Genomic DNA, 16,995 nt, shown 5'->3' on the forward strand with positions numbered 1-16,995 from the left:
AATGCAGGCAGTAGCCTACAGCGTCACAGCTCTGGTCCCTCAAGCCACATCTATTTTTTCCTCTTTTTTTTTTTTAGATTTATTTATTTATTTTCAAGTTAGAGTTACAGAGAAGGAGAGGCAGAGAGAGACAGAGGTGTTCCTCTGTCAATCTTTAAAAAACAATCTTTAAAAATTTAAAAAAAAAAAAAAGACACAGTTTAGAACACGCAAATCCCAAATCACAGTGCCTGGGTTCAAGTCTGGCTCCATTCTCCATTCCAGCTTCCTGATAATGCACACCCTGGGAGGCAGAAGATGGCTCAGGGACTTGGGTCCCTGCCATCTACATGGGAGGCCTGGTTAAGGTCCCTGGCTCATGGCTTCACTCCAGCCCCAGCCCTGTCTATTGCTGGCATTTGAGTAGTGATCCAGCAGCTAGGAGGGGGGTGTGTGTGTGTGTATCTGCCTGCCTGCCTGCCTGCCTGCCTTTTAAATAACTTTTTTCTTGGGAGAGTATTATAAAGGATACCAGTGAACGCCAGATAAAGAGGTGGATAGGACCAAGGTATGGGGAAAGAGACACAGAGTTTCCATGCCTTCCACGAGCCTCTGTGTGTTCAACTCTCTGGAGACTCCAGGAACCCAGCCCTTTTGGTTCTTGTGGAAGTGCGCTGCATAGGCATGATTGATTAGATCGTTGTCCGCTGGTGATCAGCTTAACTTCCGTGTCCTCTGCCTTCCCTGAAGCTTGCAAAGTCGCTTTGAAAGTCCAGCCCTCTGATGGTGCTTCCTTTGGGGTGATCCACACCACACTGACGCTCCCTAGGGAACCCAGCCACCTTTCTAACTGCGGAGATTCTAGGAGCTGTGTGGGAGAGGGAAACCAAATACGTGTTTCACAGTAACACAGTTGTCTGCCTTTGTCTGCTCCCCTAAAGCTTTTGCTGATTACCAGCTAATATTTTTTCCCTATCAGCTGATATTTTCCCTCTCCCATTTATTTTAAGTAGACACTGTGTCACTACCACCATGGATGGTAAGTCAGTATCAGCTGTTACAAATACAGGATAACAATAAAGAAAAGAAGGGGAAACCAACATGATGGGCAGAGCCAGGCTCCTTGCACCACCGGCTGGGAGCTGCTGTTCAGGACCCCCGTCTGCTGGCTGCCCATGGTGCCCTGGTTTGTGTGCGCAAATGTGCTAGACGTGTCGGTGTGCTTTCTTCTCTCTCAAACCGGTCGAATGAAGAGCGTTCTACATGGGTAACTGAAAGTTAAAGAACCTTCGTAACAGGAACCAGGAACCCCAGTGCAAAACACCGCTGGGACAGTCCCCCCGTGGTGAACTGGACGGGCTGCCTGCGTAGAGGATGGATCGGTTAGTGCTCGTGTTAACTACTGCAGGGTGTATGCAAGGGAGAAAACCTTAAAGCTTTGAAAATGTCTTACATTTTGTCTTTAAGACCTTGCCACCATGGAAGAAAGAATACAAAGACGATATTATGAAAAGCTGACGGAATTTGTGGCGGATATGACCAAAATTTTTGATAACTGCCGTTACTACAATCCCAGTGACTCCCCTTTTTACCAGTGTGCAGAGGTTCTTGAGTCATTCTTTGTACAGAAACTGAAAGGATTCAAGGCCAGCAGGTGAGTCCCTGTGCGCTCGATGCTCTGAGTGAGTTCAGCGTGGCAGACCCTGCACTGTGCATCTGAGGAGTCAGCCTCTACAGTGTCGCGGTTATGGTAAATCTGCATCTTACAATCCAAAAAAAAAAATCCAGACTTAACATTCTGATACCACCAAAGGCAGATTAATAATGAAAATATTAATTATTAAAAATAATGTGAGGTTTGATTTTGCTCTACCTAAAATTGGAGTCTTTTGAAAGTCAGAAAGCATTTCCCAGATACCTGAGGGGTGCAGAGAGCTGTCAGGTGCCACAGGCCACACAGCTGTCAAAGGCTCTGGCTCTCGGGTTTCCCTGTGTGAGTTCCTGCTGCTCTACCTCCGGAGGTGAGGGCAGTGTACAAATGGCTGCGTCTAGGGTCGAGGAAGGGGAGCCCTGCAGAGGGGAGACGTACTTTTTTTGTAGGCAAGGCCACAGACCCCTGTGTTTGGGAACCAGTAGTAATATAGGAAAAGCATTGCACAGCTTTGCCTCAGTTGCATCAAATTCAGTTCTGTGACCTTCACTTGCCTCTGTTTCTGAACTCGGCTCCCTCTCACAGCCGTGGTTTCTTCCTTCCTGTGGAGGGCTGTTCTCCATTCCCATGGTAGCTGCCACCATTCGGGAGCACTTGAGACCCCTCCCGCACCATCCTCATCCGTCAGCCCACACGCTCCATCACCCCCGCCTAGGCAGACTCGGCACCTTACCTTGGCGTCTGTGCATGGCCTAAGGGGCTGTGAGACCCAGCGCTCTGCAGTTTCCTCCGAAGAAAATCTGTAGCATGTGTTTTCTCGGTTGTCCTGGAGAAAGGTAGATGGCTACCAAGAGCTGTATTTCAGAGTCATAGAGACAGAAAGAAAAGGCATTGTGCACAGTAGGTTAAGCCGCTGGTATCCCATTTGGGCGCCTACTGGAGTCCTGGTTGCTCCACTTCCAATCCAGTTCCCTGTTGAAGGTCCTGGGAAAGCAGCTCAAGATGGCCAAGTGCTTGGGTCCCTGCCACCCACATGGGAGACCCGGTGGAGTTCCTGGCGTTGGGCTGGGCCAGCCCTGGCCGTTGCTGCCTTTTGGGGAGTGAACCAATAGATGGGGGATCGCTGTCTTTCCTTCTCTCTGTGTAACTATGCCAAATAAATAAATGAATCTTTTTAAAAGAGAGAGAGAAAGAAAAACCCACATCCAGTGACCTGCTCAGGAAAGGAATCAAAAGCTGCAGGCAAGGAAAGCAGGCAGGCGCAAGGTGTGGGCCGTGACCATCTCTGGGACTGCCCACACGTTTGTCATCCCGTGAACCCAGTGCTGCACAGCTTGAAGAGGAAAGTGACTTTCTCAGTTCTCTGAAAAATAAAAACAAAGTGAGGATGAAAAAGAGATAACACTCAGAGTATCGGGAGGATATGGTGGAAGCTGGCTGATCAGATTTCAGCAATCTGCATAATATAAATTTCTGGAAGATAGAAAGCAGGTGGAGGAAGACCAACTCATGAAGTCAGGCAAGCCGCAGCCCACTGACAGTGACACTGACATTGAGAAATCCTTGTTTCTCATTGAAAGTGCAGCCTGCCAGCCAGTAAGCCCTACAGACACACAGAGGCCTTCCAAGCCCCTGTGGGTCCTAAGAACCAAAAGGACAGCATGGTGACCAGCATTGTGGCAAGGTGGGCAAAGCTGGCTGTAATGCCTGGCATCCCATATGGGCACCGGTTCAAGTCCTGGCTGCTCCACTTCTGATCAAGCTCCCTGCTAATGTGCCTGGGAAAGCAGCGGAGGATGGCCCAAGTCCTTAAGCCCCTGCACCCACGTGGGAGACCTGGGTGAAGCTCCTGGCTCCTGGCTTTGGTCTGGCCCAACCCAACCATTGTGGCCATCTGGAGAGTGAACCAGTGTATGGAAGATCTCTCTCTGTATAACTCTTTCAAATAATTAAATAAATCTTTTTTTTTTCTTTTTTTTTTTTTTTTTCCCTGACAGGCAGAGTTAGACAGTGAGAGAGAGAGACAGAGAGAAAGGTCTTCCTTCCTTTGGTGCACCGATCCGAAGGCAGGAGCCAGGTGCTTCTCCTGGTCTCCCATGGGGTGCAGGGCCCAAGCACTTGGGCCATCCTCCACTGCACTCCCAGGCCGCAGCAGAGAGCTGGACTGGAAGAGGAGCAACCAGGACAGAATCCGGCGCCCCGACCGGGACTAGAACCTGGGGTGCTGGTGCCGCAGGCGGAGGATTAGCCTAGTGAGCCGCGGCGCCGGCCAAATAAATCTTCTTTTAAAAAATAAGTTGAAAGGACAGGTTGATTGGTCCCAGGGAGCCTGGGTCGCAGGTTGAGGAAAGGTGTAACAGGAGCACAGCTCATCGAAAGCCCCCTTGCTTTGTGATTTACACCTTGACAATGAACTATTCCTCAGATTAGGTTCCTGAAAAAATATTTCTACTCCAAAGGCCTTGGGAGAGAACTCTGCAGTAGAAGCTGGGGGGTCTGAACCCGCCCCGTGCCAGGCTGCTGGAGCGCTGAGGGCCAGGGTGGCAGCTGCTGGTGCAGAGGAAGAAACCTGGGGCCTGTGGCAGAACCAGAGGATGTGGGGCAGCCTGGCCGTGGGCCTGGGCAGCAGGCTGTGCCTGGCCCAGCCCCGCTCCTGCCCGGGTGGTGGTCTGTAGCTTTTCCTGCGCTCAGATGCACTCCTCTTCATCGAGGAGCTTGGAGCTGAACCGAGAGCTGCGCTCAGTTCTGTTGGGATCACAAGGCGCTCTGTCAGGAGCTGCAGAAAGGCCGCGCAGCACCCTCGGCCGCTTTGTGCAGGACCAGTGCTGCTTTGCCGTAGTTCCCCTCTCTAACTTGTGGTCCCCAGTGTTGTTTGCACATTATTTTTGTTATTGCGCTTTTTTACAATTCATCATTTATACCATCCATGTCCTTTCTTTTCTTACAGATTGTGATATCTTTAGTCTGAATTTTTAACTGGAATCAGAACTGGATGTTGAGGTCACTCTTATTGTACCACGTGATTACCTAATTCAAAATTGCCCCCCAGAAGTTGAGATTAGTTAATGCAGTTTTAATATGGAAAGATGTACAGTGGTAGACCACCTACTGCAGCAGCCATGAATGATGTATTTAAAAATTGTAAGCTCTTGGAAGACTGTATTTATCTGCTATTGCAATATAAAGTACTTTGACCTACTCCTGGGAACTGTACAGTAACTTGGTTTACTAACAAAAGTTGTGAATAAAACTGTGAAACTAGAAGAGAGGATTTCTGGGATTTAATAGAAAAAATGTGATTTTAATATTGCTATTTTCCTTCTTTTAATATAATTTTCCCTTCATGTTCCCCAGATTAATGTAAATAAACACACACGCACACTCATGCACACACACCCTTACTGCAAGGGGAGTGTTTCTGTAAATGTCTGTGGTCCCATTGACTAAAATGTTGTAGTCTTTATTAGAAAAATATATAGATATATATTTTTTTAAGATACTGGCTTTTTCCAGTAAGCTATCATGTTTAATGTACACTGAAAAGTTTTAATATTATAGGTTAAAATCTCCTTAATTGTTCCCTTGTACTTGCTTGCCAAGGGTGAATGAAAGAATATGGCTGCTTCCCCCAGACTGCCTGACCTTGGCATCCACATAAAGCATCATTGTTTTCGAAATGAAGGGTGCTTAATTGTTCCCTTTTTTCTGTGTTCTGTAGGTCTCATAACAACAAACTGCAGTCTACAGCTTCTTAAAGTTCAGCGTGTTAATCTAACATAAAACACAGCAAGAGTCTGGTTGTCTGAACTATTTTAAATTAAGGAGCCAGATGTTTTTAGTCAGGTTATCCTGACAAGACGTGACCTATACTTCGTTTTTATTGGTCCTAACAGTCCAGTTATATTCTTGGCCAATTTTGTCCAACGGACAAGGGAAAAAGCAAAGTCAACGACACCATTATCTTGTCAAGATCAAATGGTTTTACTATTGTGGCAGAAGCGGGAAAACTTTGTTTATTTGAAAAAAAAAAAAAAAAAAAGAAAGCAAGAAAAAAAGATACTATGGGGTCAAGTGTAACTCCATGGAAGTGCCACGTCTGCTCTTCAGTGAAGAAGCTGGTTTAGAGTCTCACAGGAAACTTTTGACTGTATTTATTTATTGTTGCAAAAAAGACGCTTTTTTATTGCTGCCCTCATTTGTCAGCTAATTATTTTTTCTTAAAAAATCCAGCCCCGGTTACATGTAATCCATCCTGTATCGTATCATGATTCCTGTAGGTAAAAGTACAAGACGACCTCTAGATGTCTTTTCTTTCTATGAAAGGAGCTGCTATGTACACATGTGCACACACACACAACTGGGAATCAACAATGAGTTTATTGTTCATGGGAGATAAAAGTTAAGCTTGCGTAAAGGTTGGGCTAAGCGGTCCTGGACTACAGACTCTGTTGCCTTGAATATACCAGTACCATTTGTCATTCACTCTGCACCAGGCTAAAATGAGTAAAATCTATTTGAAGGTATCTTGTTTGTAAACATTTGTCAGATTCTAATTTTTTCTTTTTGTATTAAAATTCAACTATGGATGTATATGAAACAAAATAAATGGAGATCCTTTTTCTCCCACAGCTGGAGGTGTCTGAGTGTGCGCTAATGCTTCTCTGTAAGCCTTTGTGGGGAGGGGGCCGCAGGTGGAGAGAGGCAGGAGCACCCACTGGCCCTGGGCTTCTCAGGACAGTGGCTGCCTTCATCTTTCATTCCCAGTCCATCGTCCTCACGGCAGAGAAGACCGTGCGGGGGTGCTCATCCTGTCGCATCACTGCTCATGCTGACCGTCACGGTAATGTGACAGAACGCGCATCGCCTTCATCTCCATCCTGTGCCGCCACACAGCCACTTAGATGTCAGGAAGGACATGTTTCAGACGTCCTCCTCTTTCTATTTTCTGTTTGTTGGTTGAGTTTGTGGTTTGTTTCTTTGTTCCACAAAAGGACAAGTAGTGTCAGCAGTAGGGAAAAGCACGGGCACAGCAGAGGAACAGCAGTGGGTTCTGCATGTCTTTCCTTGCAGTGTTCTGACTCGGCGCTGTACTACCGCACTGTAGCAGTAGCCTCTGTGGAATCCTCCATAGTTGGATTATGCAGCTTTGCAGAACTTTACCTAGATTTTGCACTGATTCATGTTAGCTCTGTCCTGTCGAATTCCAGGATTGATCAGATCATTGTTTTTAAAAGTTTCCTTCTGTTTAATGTTGCCCTGCTATGCAAAATCTTTCTAGGACCATAGTTTCTTAAAAGTTAATGACGTTGCTACAGTTCCCGATTCTTTCTTACGATTACAGGCTCAGGTGTACAGGTTATTCTGGGTTAATTTTATCTAACGATGCCCATTCCTTTTTGTACATAAAGATATCACTTAAATCTATGCTTACAAACTAAAGAGACTAATTGCTCAATATGAACACATAGAAGCAAAGTTTTTGCTTAAAATCTTAAAGTGGAATTAAAGATAGGTTATTTTGTCCTTTTCATTTTTAAAAGTTGTTACTTATTGTATGCACTGTGCTGATGCAAGAATTCTACATTTTAATGAATTATAAAATTATTCTGCATCTCATCACGTCACAGTATTTCTGTACTATTTATTCATATATATATAAATATATATGGGCTTAATAATTGAAAACTTGTTGCGGCAAGGACTTTCCTACCTGTAGGCAATAGATTGCTATGTTTTTAACAAATTGTTGCAAATTCTAAACAGCAATTCTTTTTGTACGTAATAGGACATTTCATCCTAGCAAAAATAAAGTAATGTTTTTGACATTGGATTTGGTGCAGTTTCTAATGAAACAATGGTTGCTTGGTTGGTTGATATATTTTCTGTAGCTGTTGGCATTGCCAAATTGTACAAAGGTAAATTTTATGGAGATCTCAAGACTAGGAAGATGTTAATTTCCTATGTGTATTTAATGGTATAAAGGCTTTTGCAATTTCTATCACCATATAAATACCTAAAGACATTTTATAGTTTTATCAACTACAGAGCTTTAGTCTTTGGAAAGTAATTTTTTGAAAAAACATTCTTATTTGAAAAGCTGCTTTTCTACGCGGATCCTTTGACAAGCGCCTGCTGTACAGCGAGATGCACCTGTGGGGAGAGCTGTTCCGCTTTCAGTAATCCACGTAGTGTGATGCACATTTGTGATACTGTCACGATGTTTCCAACCCAGTCTCTGGGCCTGTAAATACCTGGTTTGCATCAGTAGGTTTCCTTGACTAAGTATTTTCCATGTTTGTTATGCTTCATCCACCAAGTTCACAATCTTTGAAACCATTTCATAAAAAGTATTTTCATAATATTCTTAGGGCTTTTTTCTCTTAGCCATATTCTGCAGGATTTGCTTTTCATTATCCTGCAGTAGGTTAAAAAAAATTGTGAACTTTGGGGGATATTTTCTAAAGGAAAACACGTAATTTACCTTTTTATATTTCGAGTGGCCTGGAGTGTTGTGTGGAGACACTGAGATTTGCTGTGTTTGTAACCTACCTTCCTAGAATCTGCAAATAAAAGTTCTTTCCCTGTTTCTGTTCATTTCTGTTAGGCAGATCCCCTGCCTCTTCGTGTTTCTGATATTAAAGAATCGGCTTGGTGGCCTTTGAAAAAAATCTCTGTTCACTTTTCAGACCGCGTTGGAGAGAACCACAGGGGTATGACAGCCTTCTGTCCGCAGACGGGCTCAGGTGTCTAACCCTTACGATGAGAATGGCGTGTCCTGTGGCTTAGAAGTACTTGTGTGGCTGCAGGGGCTGTTTTTTAATAATTTGCAATTCTGAGGTGCTTCTAGAAACTTAGATTTGAGAAAGAGAAAAAACACTTCAAGTCACATTCCCTGTTTGGACTAAATTCAGCTAAAGAAATAAGCTGAATTTTTAAGATAATAAACTCCTGGTTTTGTAACTTGTTGCTTGCTCAAGTATGTCTTGGAATTGAGGTTCTGCATTAGGCAGAAGGTCAGTTTTTAAGTGTTTGCATACATGTGTGCTTGGCCAACCTTAAAAATGAATTCAAGAGAACTATAAACGGTAGCTACTACCCAAACAAGTGTGTGTGTTCTATAGACCTTTGCCTACCAAAAGAAAAATATATTTTCCTCCCAGAATTCTGAAGTAATAGCTTAACTATTGAACTGCTGGTGACTCTCCCTTGGAGGCAGCAGGTTTTTGGTGTTTTGTTTTTGTTTTTTTGACAGGCAGAGTGGACAGTGAGAGAGAGACAGAGAGAAAGGTCTTTGCCGTTGGTTCACCCTCCAATGGCCGCCGTGGCCGGCACACCGGCAGCAGGTATTTTATTGATGAGAGGCCATTGTGTGTGCCCACAGACAGACAGGGCACTGTAATGTGTGTCGAGTGCAAACTGTGCTTAAGGAAAGAAAAGTCCTCCTCTACGACAAGAGGATTAGAAACTATGATCCATGGGTTCATGGGTTCCCTAAGATTTCCTATAGGACTGAAGATTGTATCGGAAGTCCTGGCTCAAGGCTGAGCAGGGAAGTCCCCTGCCCGTTCTTCACGCCTCCCGTGTACACCCCGGCACCTGCTGCTGCTCCGCCTCACTCAGCCAGCCCTTGGAGACCTGGCCTAGAACGAGGGTCCAGCTTTTATCCGCGTGGTTTCTGAACAGTCTGTGTGTGTCCTGCCAGGGTGTTCCTATGAATGACAGGAGCTCCCAAATACCCACAAATCACGGCTCTGGCACAACAAGCCTAACCCTAACCCTCAAGTTTATAGAAAAGTGATTTTGTTTTTAAAACCAGTGCACTGTATAATTTTTTATGCCGTAACATCTGATCATCCAGTCAGCAATCTCTTTGGTAACTTTCTCCAGCATGTTTCTCAGGGTCACCAGCCAGCCCTTCGGTATCGAAAATTCAGCTTTGACTTAGGTCATTGCCACGATTTTATCCCTGAGTTGACGTTAGAGAAAACTCAACTCTGCAGCAGCTACACACTGCGTTACCAGTAGTTTATGTAGTAACGCAGTTGGTTCCCAAGAAGCAGTTTTTGAAAAAAATTTTAATGAGGTTGGACAAGACTCATGATTTGGATAAATTTCTCTAAAATCCCTTCAGCAATACTTTGCCTCCTAATAGGACCTCTGGACTTTATTTTACTAAATGCACCTCAAGTTTGGAGCCAATGAGGTGACAACAGATGTTACAACTCAGGCAGCTGCTGCTTGCTTCCCTGCACGGTGCTTGTGTGGGGCTTAGTCCCTGCAGTGCATCTTCAGCCATGCAGTTACCCCAAGGACAGCTCGGTCTCCCGAAAAATCTGCAGTGTGCTCGTGGGCTCAAGGATAACACCGGCATTAAATGGCTAGCGAGCACATCTACTTCAGAGTAGTCGGAAAACGGAACAGTCGCTTGCTTGCGTGCTGGCATGGTTGAATACTGATGGGGGGTGGGGGTTGTGTTTGTTTTCTGGAGTACATCTGAGAAAGCCTTTTCCTCAAATTGTTGAGGTTTGGTGAAGCTAAAAAAAAAAAAAGGTACATCCAAGATCGGACTTCAAAGCAAGGTTTACTACTTTACAAACATGGCACTTGGTCTTCATTGTAAAATGACATCAGATACACCCAGGATACATTTAGCATTGGAATAGCTGCCCGTTTAGCGTGAAACCTAAACTACTAGGAGCAGGGAGGCATTGGGGAGACAAGCTGTGTCATGTCTTGGTGCCTCAGGAACACTTGTCTGCTTGAAGTGAGCCCGTTAGGACTGACTGTTCAAATGTAAAATTTTAGTATTTGTCCTGGACTCTGCGCTTACTAATGTACAGAACTTAAAATGTGATGGTTTGCATATAAAATTTGGTTTGATTCATGATGTAAGCTATCCAAAGTTGTATATTTCAAGAAATGTGTGTGTGTGTGCGTGTGTGTGTGAACCATTTCTACTGAAGAGTTGGCATTAAATTAAAATAATTTAAAAACTTGACATGACGCCGTGATCTGTTAGCTGGACGGATCGCAGCGCAGCCGCGGGGCCGCTGGGTGGCGGGGCCGGGCCGCCGGGCTCGGGAAGCCGCGGTTCTAAGTGCGGTGCCTGCAGCCGGGGCAGCCGTGGGTGGGGACCCCGGGCCGGGAGGGCGGAGGCCGCCGGGAGTCAGGGGCACTGGGTGAGAGCCGCGCCCTGAACGCGCCCGGCCCGCCGGCGGTTAAACCTCTTCGCGTAGCCGCTGCCGGTGCCGAGCAGCCCGTCTCCCGGCCGCAGGCGCCCTCGCAGGACCTGCAGCAGGGCTGCGGGCAGCTGCCGCCTCTTGTGGTAGATGTGGCCCATCACGATGTACCTGCTGCCTGCACAGAACAGAGAGGGGGTCAGTGCCACTGCCCCTTCGACAGTGCCCAGACGGTGCAGGGCCGGCACCCCGAGCCTCCCCTCCAGCTCCCTGCTGACGACGGTCAAGTGCCCATGCCCCGTGCCACCCTCGGGGCGACCTGGAGGGAGCGCCGGGCTCCGGCAGAGCCCAGGCCGTGACACGCAGAGGTCACCGGGTCAGTTGCAATACCAGGCTTCAGCTCTGGGCACGGCTTATGGCAGCTGGAGACGTCCAGGGCGAGGATGTGCACGCGGAAGAAAAACCCGTCGGGCGCGACGTACAGGCGGCTCATCTTGTACAGCCCGTCGCGGTCCACCAGCAGCGTCACCAGCCGGACGCCCGTGCCCAGCACGTCCACGTCGTGCACGATCCCGTTCACGGCTGCGTTCCAGAAAGGGCGAGAGGAAAGAGCGTGGCTCGGACCCGGGCCGCGGCCCCCGCGGGCTGGCGGGTGGGGGGCCGCGGCGGGGCCGGCTCACCGAACTCGCTGGCGCAGAACGCCTCCCGCTCGTCCGCGTCCGCCCGGCAGGCGCGCGCGCAGGGCTCGGCGCCGGGCTCGGGGTCGCTCCGCGGCGGCGGCGGCGCGGGCGCGGGCCCCGGGGGCGGGGCGGCGGCGCGCGGCCGGTTGGGGTGGGCGTGGCCGTTGGGGGCCTCGGCGGCGCGCCGCGCGGCCGGGAAGCGCAGGGCCCGGGCGCGCGCGCGCCGCGGCGACGGGCGGTTGTCGGCCTGCGCGAGCCGCGGGGCCGGCGGGCCGGCGGGCGCGCGCGTGGCCTCCCGGAAGCCGGCCCGGTTCTCGGCGGGTGGCGGGGCCTTCCGGCGGCGGGGGTCGGGCCAGGCGCGGGGGGCGGTGTCCGCCGCGCGCGGCCGCCGGGGGGCTTCGGGGACCGGCTGCCCCCGGGGACCCGGCGTCACCTCGGCTCCCCGGACGCCGCTGGGGTCGGGCTTTCTGTCGCGAGGCGGCGACACTGTGAGGAGAGAACCGGGGGCGGCCGTCAGGGGCGGAGAAGCGGGGAGGGCGAAGGGAGGCCGCGGCGGGGAACGGGCGTGGCGCGGGGAGACCTCCGCAGGCACCTGCCGGGAGTGCCCGTGGGCTGAGGCGAGGAGACCCCCACGTGGCGTCCGAGTGGAGCGCGCGTCTCCCGGGCCCCCCAGGACAGGTTTAGGCGCCGAACCCCAAGGCGCCTTTGCAGGTCCGACAGCCCTGTGCTGCTTCTGGGGCTGGACGGCTTCCGACAGCCCTGGTTCGAGAACTCTCTCTGCCCCTCCTTTCGTATCCGTCTACACCGAGAGGTATAGATACGGCCGTGGCTGTGTAAACAGCCGCCTTTTTCGCTATTTACAGTTGGTAGAGAAAGTACGGAGAGCAGGCCCTGGGGGGAAAGTCTCAGGTTACAGGTCCTCCGGGTAGCTGAGGGCCCCCTGACCACCAACTATTTGGTTTTCCCATCCGTGTTTACACTGTCATCGCGGGCTCTGCGAGTGGGTTTTTTATCCGACTTCTCGGACACCACGGCGAAGAGCGGCTTTGCAAGCCGGGCCGGGAGGCGCAGGCCCCTGGCTAAGTATAAAAGCACACATCGCTCACGTACCCCCCCCAACACACACACACACACACACAATAATAATAATAACCATTCAAAGGGGATGGCGCGAGGACGAGCTTTTTAAATTATTACCCCGTCTCGGCAGCTCTGCAGACTGGTTGGCGAGCGCGGCCTGGAAGCGGCGCCAGGCTCCAAGCCCAGCCCGCGGGGTCACGTCCCCCTTTGCGGGGGTCGCAGTGCGGGCACCCGAGCCCCAGGACCGCGCCTCGCGGTGTTGCGGCTTGGCAACACTTCTTTGAAGGCGCTTTGTCCTGCCACACTGATCTCTAACATCAGCTTTGGCCCAGCGGCGCTAGCTGGGGAGGGTTCGTGGTTTTTGTTTTTGTTTGTTTGTTTTTGTTTTTGTTTTTGCAAAGGGGCTGGATCTGACTCCTTCTGCTCCGCGGCTGCACGGTTCCCAGCGGAATAAAGTCCTGGTGGACATCCAGGCTCTGGCTGTCCACGGTTGACCTCGCAACTGCTTCCCATTGATGCCACCATCTGTTGTCACGGGCAAGACCGCCTGATATGTGGGTGAAATGCCACCGAAGTCGGTCCATTTCCATGTGGGAAAAGAACCTAAATTGCCCCGCGACGTGCGGAAGCTGCTTTTCCCAGAGAGGGTGAAGCCAAAGGAACACCCCAGTGGGAGCAGAAACAAAAACAAAAAAACGCGAGCCCGCAGGGAGCGCCTGAGTTCTGTCCCCGCAGCGGCTGCGTTTCGCGTGCTGCAGGAAATGTGCGCGCCGATCCGCCGGGCCGGACCCCCGGCTCAGGTGTCCCCGGGCCGGCCGCGGGGCCAGGGGTCCCCGCTGCGCCCCACGAGCCCGGCCCGCGCCACGACCCCTTTGGCCACCCTCCCTCCCCTACGACGGAGCAAACTACTTAACATGCAAAGTTTTCCGCAGCCGGCCTGGCTCGCCGGCGGTCGTTGCAGACAGCGAGGGGGCATCGTTCTCCGAAAACGCGGAGGGGACACGGAATCCTGGGGACACAGTCCACTCCTTTCCAACGCGAACGCTGACCCGAAGTCGGCTCCCGCAGGCGCGGACCGTGGCGCGCTCTCCCCGGTCCGCTGCAGGTCCCAGCTGCCCTCCCGGGGCTCTGCATTCCGGCCACCTTACCTTTCCTTTCCAGCCCCGGGGCCTCGGGGGCTGATCCCACGAGCAAACAGAGAAGCCACAGAGCCCGAGCTGTCATTTCGGCAGGCAGGGTTCCCGGGCTCTCACACCCGGCCTGGGCTCGCGCTCGCCGGCTCTCCCCCACCCCCGTTCATGCTAATGAGGGGCAGCCAGTGGGGAAACGGGACTCAGGGAGCGGACCATTGAACAAAACCGAGCTGCAGGGATTTCTTGCCCTCGCTCGGGGGGCGAGCACATGGCCGCTCCGAGTCGTCCGTGGCGACCTGCGCCCCGCGATGCGGGGGCCCCGGGAGCTTCGCGTCTCAGCTTTGCGCCTGGGCGGTCTGCGAGGCCAGGGAGCAGAGGGTGGCGGGGCCGGGAAGGGATTGAGGCACTGGGGGCCGCAGGACGGGGTCAGGGGAATCCGCGATGGGAACGTGTTGCAGATGAAGCCAGCGCACCCGGAATGGCAGCCAACTCCCAGAAAGTTACTGCCTCCTAGGTTTGGCGAAACTGTCATCACACCACGTGGAGGCTCTTCCAAAAGTTCATGAAAATGCTTACTGCGATTTTAAAAACGTGGATGGGTTTCAAAAACTCTGCACCAAAATAAACCTAACTTTTGATTCCATTTCCCCGTGATCTGAAGTCCTCTTGCATATACCATACTGCCAGGACCAGAGAACAGAAACCCTCAGCAAAAACGGCTTTCTATTTCTCTCCTCTCCTTCCTCCCCCCACCTCCTCCTCTCCTCTCCTCTCCTCTCCTCTCCTCTCCTCTCCTCTCCTCTCCTCCCCCCACCTCCTCCTCTCCTCTCCTCTCCTCCCCCCACCTCCTCCTCTCCTCTCCTCTCCTCTCCTCCTCCTCTCCTCTCCTCTCCTCTGCTCCCCCCACCTCCTCCTCTCCTCTGCTCTCCTCTCCTCTCCTCCCCCCACCTCTTCCTCTCCTCTCCTCTCCTTTCCTCCCCCCACCTCTTCCTCTCCTCTCTTCTCCTCTTCTCCCCCCACCTCCTCCTCTCCTCTCTTCTCTCCTCTCCTCTCTTCTCCCCTCCCCATCCCTCCTCCTCCTCTTCCTCCTCTTTCTTCTTTCCTCTCTCTCTCTCTCCCTCCCTCCCTCCCTCCCTCCATCCATCCCTCCCTCTCTCTCATTGCAATTGCTGTTGAGTGACCAGATGCACGAATTCATAGAGCCCGGTGTAAAACACCTTTCATCATCGATCTCTGTGGGGAGGAGGATGGCTCGTCTCAAGAAAGGTAGACTTTCTAAGGAAGATGGACTCGCTCCCTCCTGACCGCCTGACTCCTGGAGACGGCGCTGTGGATGGGCCTGTGCCAGTCCCTTTCCTGGACTGAACAGAAACAGCGTTCACCCCGGGAAAGTCAGCTCACCAGGGTGACAACCTCAGCAACGCGCACGCATCTCGGGCCATGCGCTTTGGATCCAGAGGAAGTACAAGGTACAAGCCAGCAGACAGAAGTAAAAACCAAGAAGAAAAACCCACTGGTGCCCCAGAAGCTCATGTCTGAAAAGTCACAGTGCTGGTGAGCCGGCTGGGGCAGGGGGATCTTGCTGACAAAGACTCGGGGCGTGAGAAGGCCACACTCTGCGGCTTCGGGTGTCTTCCGAGGAGCTAAGGATGGCAGCCACCACACAGCAAAACAGCAGTTATACTGTGTGCTTCAAGTAGTTCATGGAACATAGAATTTTGTTTTTTAAGTCCAACATGATTATTTTACAATAAGCATTTCCCAAGAACTTCTAAAAAAAAAAAAAAAAGACTTACTTATTTGAAAGGCAGAGAAAGAGAGAAATCTTCCATCCACTGGTTCAATCCCCTAAATGTCTGCAACTCCCCCAAATGCCTGGGCCAGGCTGAAGCCAAGAGCCAAGAACTCCATCTGGGTCTCCTACGTGGGTGGCAGGGGCCTGAGGACGTGTCCCATCATCTGCTGCCTTCCCAGGCGCATCAGCAGGGAGCTGCATCCGCAGTAGAACAGCCGGGAATGGAACCAGCACTCCGATACAGGATGCTGGCGTCACAAGTGCCGGCTTAACACACTGCATCACAACACCTCCCCTCCAAGGGCTGCCTGAAGGTTCCTTGCACGGTCTGAACGTACCCATAGGTCGGAGCTGTGAAGTGGCCAGGTTGATGTCAACAAAGAATGTTCTTACAATCAAGATCTCCAAGAAAGCTGACTGCTTTTGGGGGGGCGGGGGTGGCAAATAGCTTCCGGTCACCGGGAGCATCCACCGGGGAGAACAGCAGAGACGCTGTGCAGTGGGTTCCCACAGCACACATGCTGTGCTTGGAGGGGTCCAGTGAGCAAACAGGACGCTGGAAGGCGACACCTGGCTCTGCAGTCTGGTCCTCCGCTGCCCACAGAGTATCAGCTCCGTGGAACCCCGTTCACGAAAAACAGATGCATAAACCGATACCATCTGCCCCTCTGCAATGGGCAGGGCCAGCGTGGAGGTGACTGGGAGCTCTGATTACCAGTCGGACACGTGCCTGCTGCACGCTAAACTCACGTTGCAGCTGAAGGAAGAGGGTGACCTTTCTTCATGTGGACATCAAAGGAGTGAATTCTGGCCTCCGAAACAGCAAGGCTGTGCACAGGACAATAAACCCTGGACAGTGCATGGCCCTGGGCCCTCTTAACGGTTGTCCTTGGAGCCCCCTGCTCTCACAGGCGCTTTCATAATATTAATTAGGCTGAAGTTTTCTCAGTTACGACAGAACCTTCCTGCCCTGACATTCAAGTCATCCGGATCCAGTCGGGTGTTCCTGGAACTCCTCTGTTATGGGAATGCTGAGAACTCCTGCACCCTGGAGAGGGAGAGAGCGGGCTGGAGGGCGCCCAGGGCTTCCAGGACGGCACCAGCTGGGCAGCATTTGGCTTGCAAGCTCAGAAGCTACATAAACGGCACGGATTGGGCCGGCGCTCCAGTGCATTTGGGGACCGGTTCTAGTCCCGGCTGCTCCACTTTCAATCTAGCAGAAGGAAGATCTCTCTCTCTCTCTCTCTGCCTCTCCTTCTCTCTCTGTAAAACTCTGACTTTCTTTTTCTTTGACAGGCAGAGTGGACAGAGAGAGAGAGACAGAGAGAAAGGTCTTCCTTTTCCGTTGGTTCACCCTCCAATGGCTGCCGCAGCCAGCGCACTGTGCTGATCTGAAGCCAGGAGCCAGGTGCTTCTCCTGGTCTCCCATGCACTTGGGCCATCCTCCACTGCACTCCCTGGCCACAGCAGAGAGCTGGCCTGGAAGAGGGGCAACCAG

General features: G+C 51.3%; 2 protein-coding genes across 27 annotated transcripts in view; one reads left to right on the forward strand and one right to left on the reverse strand.

Annotated features, from left to right (window-relative positions):
• The window catches only part of BPTF (bromodomain PHD finger transcription factor), a 132,233-nt gene extending 124,775 nt beyond the window's left edge, over positions 1-7,458 (forward strand). For 20 of the 25 annotated variants that reach the window (XM_070060439.1, XM_070060434.1, XM_070060452.1 and 17 more), the window contains 2 exons: positions 1,447-1,633; positions 5,349-7,458. In XM_070060439.1, the coding sequence (XP_069916540.1) occupies positions 1,447-1,633; positions 5,349-5,385 (224 nt within the window). In that variant the 3' untranslated portion in view covers positions 5,386-7,458. Of the gene's footprint in view, positions 1-1,446; positions 1,634-4,577 lie in introns of all 25 variants that reach the window. The other 5 variants (XM_070060444.1, XM_070060436.1, XM_070060449.1 and 2 more) reach the window with 1 other exon arrangement.
• On the reverse strand, positions 5,652-14,384 carry C17H17orf58 (chromosome 17 C17orf58 homolog). 2 transcript variants are annotated; one of them, XM_051825134.2, is made up of 4 exons: positions 13,718-14,384; positions 11,490-11,975; positions 11,292-11,391; positions 5,652-10,987 (listed from the first exon to the last, which is right to left on the reverse strand). In XM_051825134.2, the coding sequence occupies exons 1-4, from the start codon at positions 13,791-13,793 to the stop codon at positions 10,849-10,851; spliced, it is 801 nt and encodes a 266-aa protein (XP_051681094.2). In that variant the 5' UTR covers positions 13,794-14,384; the 3' UTR covers positions 5,652-10,848. The 2 variants fall into 2 exon arrangements, with proteins under 2 accessions (XP_051681094.2, XP_051681092.2); XM_051825132.2 differs by having other exon boundaries at positions 11,200-11,391; positions 13,718-14,355.
• Positions 14,385-16,995: the final 2,611 nt, after the last annotated feature.

Source organism: Oryctolagus cuniculus, chromosome 17, assembly GCF_964237555.1.
Source record: "Oryctolagus cuniculus chromosome 17, mOryCun1.1, whole genome shotgun sequence".
Taxonomy (NCBI): domain Eukaryota; kingdom Metazoa; phylum Chordata; class Mammalia; order Lagomorpha; family Leporidae; genus Oryctolagus; species Oryctolagus cuniculus.